The sequence below is a fragment of the Alligator sinensis genome, unplaced genomic scaffold (assembly GCF_000455745.1).
Source record: "Alligator sinensis unplaced genomic scaffold, ASM45574v1 scaffold645_1, whole genome shotgun sequence".
NCBI lineage: Eukaryota > Metazoa > Chordata > Crocodylia > Alligatoridae > Alligator > Alligator sinensis.
In genome coordinates, this window is record NW_005842586.1 from 3,051 (window position 1) to 11,822 (window position 8,772).

The window sequence follows — 8,772 nt, forward strand, 5'->3', positions numbered from 1 at the left end:
CGTGCTTACAGCCCCGCATGCTGCTCCCGTAGGGCTGCGCGGCCAGGGCCACCCTGCCTCGGTGCCGGGACGATGCAGACCTTCCTGAAAGGCAGGCGGGTGGGCTACTGGCTGAGCGAGAAGAAGATGAAGAAGCTGAATTTCCAGGCCTTCGCCGAGCTGTGCAGGTACGAGGGGCCCCCGCCCCGGGCAGCGGAGGGATGCGGGCAGCGCGGGACAGAGCTCCCGCCCGAGCAGGGAGGGCGAGTGCTGGGCCGGAGCCGGGAGCCGGGAGCCTGCCCGGGTGGGGCGCGTCCAACTTGCACTTTGCGTTCGCTGTCGCTGCTGTTCTTTTCGTGACCCTTGGTCTGGAGGCGGGCCAGCGCCTCGGGTTATTTTAGGCTGGGAGCACGGCCGAGCAGACCCGGCCCCGGAGCCCCAGTGCTGCTGCTCCGAGGAGGGGAGCCGGGCAGGGCGGCGCTGTCCCCGCTGGCAGATGGCAGCAGTGTCTCCGCCACCTGCTCGGCAGCCCGCTCTGGGCACGTCTCCGGGCGGCTTCGCAGGGCACTGCCCGCTGGTTTCTTGGACTCGCCCCAAGGGCAGAGGACACTGTCCCGCGTGCTTTGCTTGGTGTCCCCCCCTCGGTGCACTGGTTTTGAACCTATGACCCTCGCTCTCATCCCTGGTCAGCTTTTTTTGTTGTTGTTGTCCAAAACCATCTGGGATGTGCTGGCCCGTAGTGGCCCCCATTGCCACGGAGGATTGTCGCTCTGCTTGGTGGGCTTTGGCCCGTGTCACAGTATGGCAGGTCAAAAGGCCTGCCCAGCAACCAAACCCGGTTCCCTTGATCTTAGTTTGAAGTTTCTCCTCTTCCCCATGGGTTCCCCCCCCTGCAGTCCCGGTGATATGTCACTGACTAGCCTGACCACTGAAAATGACTGAGACTCTTGCTTTGGGTGGATGCTGTAGCTGTGTTTTGTACCTAGGCTACACTCTGTTTGCTTGCTGCTTCTTGGGAGCTCTCTGTCTCCTGAGAGCATCAATCCCAACATGGGCTCTCCTAAGAGCTTGGTGGGAATCAAAATGGGAGCTCACTGGTTTCTGTAATATGGTTCAGATCAATAGCTGGGCAGAATATTGACTTGTAGAATAATAGGAAATGATGGATCTCAGGAGGGCATTTAGATCAGCCGCTTGCTCAAAGCAGGGCCACCCCCAACTAGATCTTCCCAACCAAGGCTTTGTCTACCTGGGTCTTAAAAACCTTTAAGGATGGAGATTCCATAACCTGTATGGATTGAGGGAGTACTAAACCCTTATATAAACTTTTACTCCGCCTGTCATGCTTCGGGGGATATCTGCATCTATCTACCTCCACTAGCGGGATGTTAGCGAAGGTTATTCTGTTATGTGTGTTAATTGCTTTACATGTATAAAAGAGCACGTGCAGTGTACCTTCTGGTGTTTTTACAGGCTTTAATGATTTGATCCCATGAGTGAACTAAGAGTAAATAATATGCTGGACAAGTTTTCAGCTAAACAGCAAACTTAACCCATCATAAGTTATTAGACTTCCCATAAGAATTATGTAAAATTAGCAGTAAATTAAGAGAGATTTTTAAACCACTTCACGTGCAGACAGACTTTCTAAAGTTGGGGAATCTACTATGATATTTGTAGTGAAGAAAACTTTTAATTTTGTTATTTTTTTAGAAAGGTATTTTGTCTCTTACAACACTGGTTGTTAAGAGGAACTGTTGCCTTGGGTTCTTTCTGTAAAGATGAAGGGGAAACGACAAAGAGTAACTTGAGCTAATGAAAGGTTTGGCATTTTGGATTTTCTTCTGATCATTTTGTATCCTGTTAATTAAACTTCACAGACATAAGATCTGTTGTAAAATTTGTGTATCTAAATAGATCAAAAAGTCTAAATTAATATTTCTTTTTTTAATTTTCCAAGCAAAATCCTTTCTTAATGATTGATACTATACTTTAGACATGCCTAAGAGATCTTCCATTTAGTTTTGGTACAGTTAAAAAATACCTCAAGCTTAAAATGACCCTTTTCCTATGTTTATAAAAGGATATTGTATCTAGCGTACAGCAGATTCCATAGAGTAAAACTGAAAGGGCCCTTGTTCTCTGTATTCTCTATATGTTTTAGTAATGCCCTCCCTTATTCCTGGGACTGAGCACTCTGTATTTCCATGCTTGGAATCCCCAGGTTTCTCATTATCGACCTTATTGACTGACTTCTGAGTTGGTTGCGTTTTCCCAGTTTCAGACTTCCTTATGGTTGTATTGCATAATATTGCTCCATAATGTCTTCACTTAGTGCACAAGTTATCTTAATGGGTGCCACACAGTCATTAAGGTTAAAATAAACCCAAAGGGTCTTTGTGCACAAGGTGCTTACTTGACTCCCTTAATGATGGATGCCATTTTGCCTTTGCACTAATGTTTTCTTGCATTTCAGTGTTTTTCAGTGGCCCTCGTCATTGCAGAGGCTAAATGTGTGTTGATTAGCATTGTAGCTTTAGAGTGGATATGTAATTAGAGCTGTGCTTTCAGTGTCTAGGCATGGAGACTAGCATATTTATGGGAATGAAGCTAAGTGCTGAGTCTAAGGGTGGACTTGCCTCAATAACTGTTTCATGCTTAAGGTCTTGGTAGCCCAATCTTGCATTACCTGTCCATGCAGGTTTCACTGACATCAGTGGAATTTTCTGCCAGAGGGAATATCTTTAAGATTCTTGAATCTTGGTTCCTTTTGCCTTTTGTTCAAATATCCTCCTTGCAGTTGGAAGAGTAATGCCTGACTCAGCATGCATCTTGCCACAAGCAATGTACCTGATAGTAGGAAATAGCACATGTGAATTCACTCCTTTACACTGAAGCATATGCTATAGGGGGTTGTGTGGACTGTCCTGTAGGTATTCCAAGGCAAAAGTCACCTTGGAATCTGTTCACCCATTGCCTTGGTCTTCATTTTGTGCAACAGCAAAGATGAGTTGGTTAATAGGTGTGTTCTGAAGCAGTGCTTGCATGTTAGAGGCAGCGTAAAGGGAGAATTTCATTCTGGGTCCTCTGCTAAGGTAGCTTAGTTTTATAAGGTGATGAATATGGGAATGATAAATTTGCTGAGAGAGGAAAGCTGGTGTCTTCCCTGTGTCTGTGCATTCAGTGAAAGAGCCACCTAACAATTCAACACATTCAGCCCCAATTCGGATCTGAAGTGCAGCCAGGTAAAAATTGGTAGACCAACCTTTTATTTAAACAGCTTAGAATACTTTCCCAGAAGGTGGCTTAAGTCAACTATTTTAGTTCATTTTTTCCCCCCTTCTCTGGCCCCTTGACATGGCCTAAAGAGACTGGTTTGATGCTTAAGGAGAGACTTGGGAAAGGTCTCCCTGCTCTGTCATGCACTTCCCATGTTGATTTACTTGTTAAGTCCATCAGTCAGTCTCTCTAGCCCAGGCCTACAAAAGTGTGGGAAAGCTGAATGCTGCCTCTCCTACTTGCTAGGCATCTGGCTTGCAGACTGGATTTCACAAATTTGAATTTGGCACCTAAGTTCTGGTACAATAAATTAGAAGGGTTGGGTGTGCAAGAGTGAGCCAGCATGCTCAGCAAGGGGATTCCTGAGCTGGCTGTTAATTGATGTTTAAGACAGATGAATGTCTGCAGTCTTGTTTCTCCTCAGGACTGTGGCTTTTGCAGGCACATATATAAGATTGGGATTTGCAGCTTCAAATCTAATCCTGTGCTTTAGTGTCTCAGCTGTTACCTTGGGTATGGATGACTGACTCTTTTAAAACATGGCTACTGAAAGGGGTGCAGACTAGTGGTGTCCATTATTCATAAAATCACCTAGGGCAAGAGCACTTAGGAAGTGGGACATCTGGGTTTTTTGGCTGCCTCGGTTTGAGGGGTTCAGGTGCACATTTTGCCTCCCAATTTGCCAGACTAGAGAAAAAGTTGAGGCTCCTTTTGGCCTGCGGTCCTGACCCCTGCCAGCCTCGGTCACTGTGGGGCTTCAACTCCTGTGGACACGGCTCTCCCTGTGGGATTTGACTCCCTCTGGCCCTAACTGCCTTAATGGCTAAAATAATGGCCTCCTGTCATCCCCATAGCCATACCATACCTATTCCTTGCAGGATGCAACTCGCTGTCCAGTTCGTAGGGAGCCCCCGATCTCCAAGGCAGCACTTGACCCCACAGGCCTCAAGTTTTTGTCTGGGTTTTGGCCTTCTGGCATTAACCCTTTTATTCGGGCTGTGCCCTCTTCCCCACCCCCGGTCCACTGCCTTGGACCTTGGCTCCTGGGTCTCAGCTCTGTTTTGTTCTCTGGGCCCGTGGCCCTGTCTCATGAGCTTATCTCAGCCTGCTGGGGTTACCAACCCAGGTGAAGCTGCTCTCAGCCCAAACCCAGCCCACTGGGCTTCCTGACCCAGGGGAGTCTGGCTTCTCTCTGCTACAGCCCTTGGTTTCCTGACCCTTATAGGGTTCCATGCTGGGTGTCTATCAGGCACCCCTGGGGCCTCCATACATCCCTATAGCCACAGCCCAGTCCTCTGGTCAAACCTAAGCACTATGTAAATACTAGCAAACTGCTTCCAACTAAGGTTTGCCTTTGTTCTCTGTCCAAGCCACACCCAAGCCATATTTCTCCCTTAACTGTCCTGGGAGGCTTGGGTGCCTGTGTCCTCTTGTCCCCAGAAGTCCTCTCCCTGCAGCTTTCAGGGCCAGGCTACTTGTGTTGGTTCAGACATTGGTTTTATATGCCCCAAAGCACCACCCCTTCTGATTGTGTGACTCTCCAGCCACACATAGGGCTTTCTTCATTTGCCTAATGGCTAGCCTGTTCCAGCTGCCTGCAGCCTTTACCTTGGGGCTTCCTGGGGATCCTCTCCTTAAATGTTGATTGCAGTATACTTGGCTTTTGCTCAGTTGTCTGCCATACTACAAGGTTGGCCTGCTGCATTATCCCCCTGAAGTAACAGTAGCTTCTGGCTCCCTGCTACAGAAGCTGTAATACAAAAAGCTTGAGCAGGTCTTACCTGATGCTTAAAGTATTCTCCTGGGAGGTAGAGATGTGGTTTTGAACTGTTCAGGATGATGAGAGCCTTTAACACAGGTCTCCCACTTCCTGGCCAAGTGCACTGGCTCCTAGGCTGTTACGTAATAAGTGACCACCACCACTGCAGCCTCTTCTTCTGGCTGTATATTTTGATAGAGGGGTTGAGGCTTCTGTGCTGTGTGCTGAATTCATTACAGCCTGTGTGCATCAGCAGTGCTTTGAGCACACCTGATGGACTGGGCTGATGATGCAGATTTTTAGTTTGAGAGTCCCAAATGTCCTTAGGTGAAAGAGATGTGCCAGATTGCTCAGCTCAGTACTCTGGCTATCTAAGGAACCAAATCAGACAAAAGATAAGCGCCTTTGGATTTTTGGGAACCTAATCATTTAGGTCGGGGTTTTGTGGATCACTCACTTGAACTTGGACACCTAAATTCCATCAAAACTGCACTTCATAGGCTTAATGCCTTTTTTAAATATGGTCCTCTATTTTAGTTACTCATTGACAAACTGGTGATTAACAGTAGTGTTGTATGTCACTGGACATTGTGCCACGAGCCCCCATCCCTCACCTGTTTTCCCAGGGCGCACCCCCCCATGGCTGCCCCACTCGGCCCCAGCTCCCGGTTCTTTAAAAAAACGAAAACAAAAAAAAAGCCTCCACTTGCTGGCTGCTGCAGTGGCCATCAGGGCTTCTGGGGGCTCGTGGCAGAGCCCCCCATGCAGTGCCAGTCAGTGGGGGGGGGCAGTGGGGATTGCCCCCCACCTGGCAGGAGCCAGTGAGTCTTTTCTTTTAAGGAGCGGGGAGCTGTTGACACGGCTGGGAGAGCGGGGGGGGGGCCTGTCTGATTCGGAGGTTCGGCAGCGGCCAAATCGATTCGGGACAGTGATTCGAATCGCTGTCCACCAAATCTGAAGTGAATACTAGCTGCTTTGCACAGGCCTACTAACTAACTATACTATTCTATCTATAGCTATCCAAGTATAATCTATCTATAAATATCGGTCTATCCCTTACACTATTATCATCAAGGTACACAGTGGCATAAACTTTATTAAGAAAGGGAAAGGAGATCTTTATTGAACTCCACCTGCTGCAGCCTCTGAGATCCTGAGGGCTGTCCACTTCACAAGTCTGTTCCGAGCTGGCAGTGGCTTACCTTCCAGTTATTAAACAGGGTCACTTATACTAAGACAGAAAAGATGGAGAGGAGGGAGGCAGAGCAGGTGATGCTTACAATAGAGGGCTGCTACAAGTGTCAAACATGCCTGGAGGGAGAGTGGTTCTGGGGAGCCAGCCCTAACTGCCTCCACTGTGGAGTCTGCTGAAGGGGAACAAGATGCTGGAGACCCTCGAGTCACCGAGTGTTAGACAGCACACTTTCACGGAGCACTGCACGCTCCTTCCCGCTCTTCACCTTTGACCAGCTTAGGTACTCGGGCCCACGCTGACTCCAATCACATCCTCGCTCTCTCTCACTATCTCTGTCGGACACCATCGGTTAATCTCCACCACGCTCTCAGTCATGCACACATCAAACCCACACCAGGCCATCCCATACACTCATCTCAGGCATTCTCAAATAAAACCCCCCTGAGCTCCGACACATACCCCCTTTTATACAGATGTGCGCACAGCACTCTCTAGTTCTGTGCTCAATACCAAAATGTACACATGACACTGCTTTCAGATGGCTGACATCATCTTAACAGGGGTAAGGTCAACTGCAGTTCACATTGTGACCTACTTAGAGAGTCAGGCTGGGTACCATGATATCTCTTGCTCTGACACAGACCCGAATTTCTACAGTAACACCTGGGCTATCCTTGAAACTTCCAGCAGCTAAAGCAAGGGGTTGGGGTTTGGGAGGAGAATTCCCTTCAGCTCCCTGAGGCTGCCCTGTGTTGGGGTGGGAAGAAGCCCTCCAAGGGGGGGGCTCCCTGATGCCCCATTACTGGGCTACATGGGCAGGCATCTGGCCCAGAGGTGGTCTTCTCCCTCCTGTGGCAGCTGCTGAAACAATCGGCAGCTGGGAAGGGGGAAGGAGGGAATTCCTCTCGGCTCCCCCTGCTTCCTGGATTGGGGCAAACCTCCTGAGGCAGAGACTTCCCCCAGGGTGGGCCAGGACCAGGACAGGGGGCTTCTTAATCCCCTGTGGAGGGACAGCAGAAATTTGGGGACACTTGGCTGGCAACGGCCACCAGGCTGGGAGATGTGCTCTAGTGCCTGTTGCCTATTGGCCTGGGTCAGTGCAGGCCTCCCCTTACTTTTCCCAATTGAAAGCTGAATGTTGGTTATCAGCTCAACCTATGCAGTTTAGAGGAAGCTGCTTAGATTGAACTGATTCAGCCTCAGGCTTTTTGACTGTCTGTACTTAGCCTTTGACAGTGCTTCACTGGAAGTTATTTCCACACCTGAGTTAATGTCTTCAGCTAGAGTGAAAAACAGTCTACCGGCCTGTGAAATGAGAGCTACATTACCAGGAACAGCTATCGGACCCCAGAATTGCAGAAGAAAGGATAGTTTGATTAGTTGAACATCAACAACATTAAAAAGAAGGGTGGGGGTTGTTATAAGCTGTGGAAAAAGAAGTTTAGAAGGAATTGGGTAGATTACAATGAGCCATCAAGTCCATTAACTACCTTACTGGTGCCTGAATAGAAATGCTGCTGTCACTGCCAGACAGTTGGTTTTAAACATTGGGTCGACCAGTAATCAAAGGGGGGGTGCAGGTGCATCACTGTATGCCCTTGGGTCTGCCCCTGCTTGCTCCCTTATGACCTGTTGTGATCCCCAAGGTCAGATGAGAGCAATGTTTTACAAGTACCATCAATGTGCCAAGTTTGCTTAGTGAAAACGTGTAGGAGGTTGTTAGCGACAGTCATCAATGTGCCAAGTTTGCTTGGTGAAAGTGTGTGGGAGGACGTTCTCAACAGTTGCTCCTCAGTTCTGGCGCCATCCGCTGCTGTAAGACTCTCTAGACCCTGAGCCTGGACATCTTTCGCAAGCGCTGTAAGATCTTCCTATTTGAGCAGGCATTTAGCAAAGAAAGCTAGGGTGAGATACTGTTCAGGGGGTCTGTTTTATATTGATACTCTAGTTGCCTTCCAAGCTATGTTGTTCTCATATTGTAAGCTGTCCTAGGCCTTTGTTGGCGGCGGGGGGGGGGACGGGACATAAATAAATTGAATGAATGAATAAATGCTATAAATAGATATGTGGCTAATCCTGAGTTTCTTCTTCGCATGTCTCTATAGCACATTTGACCGCTGCTTGTGCTTGTTTGTACTTTGCAAGATCTTTCATTGTACATGTGCCTTCAAGCAGTGGGCATTGCAACAGGTGTTGCATAGTCGGTGGCTCTGTTACTGTTACAGGTGGTTGAAGTGGGGATATACCATTGGTTCATTAGTTCCTTGGCGCATCCGACTTCAGTACAAAGGCAGTTGAGCCATCGCCACTTCTACTATGATTTGTCAGCGCCTGGTGGCAAGGACTCGGTGTTAGAATGACCACTTTTTCACTGTCACGTACTTTCTTCAACCTCTTGTTCCACATATGTAGTCGTGTCTCCTCAGATGTGGCATTGACAGGTTGGGTGCTGGTGAGGAAGCTCCTGTGTGACTTCAGACATTTGTGTGCTACAGGATGGTTGTCAGTGTACTCAGTGTGGGTGTCTCACATCTTCAGTTCATCTGAATCATTCTTTCCT

General features: G+C 48.4%; 1 protein-coding gene across 1 annotated transcript in view; it reads left to right on the forward strand.

The window, feature by feature from the left end:
- The first annotated feature begins 6 nt into the window (after positions 1–6).
- Positions 7–8,772, forward strand: part of ITPK1 (inositol-tetrakisphosphate 1-kinase) — a 225,391-nt gene continuing 216,625 nt past the window's right edge. The window contains exon 1 of the mRNA XM_006032798.3: positions 7–167. Coding sequence (XP_006032860.1) covers positions 73–167 — 95 coding nt within the window. The 5' untranslated portion in view covers positions 7–72. The remainder of the gene's footprint in view (positions 168–8,772) is intronic.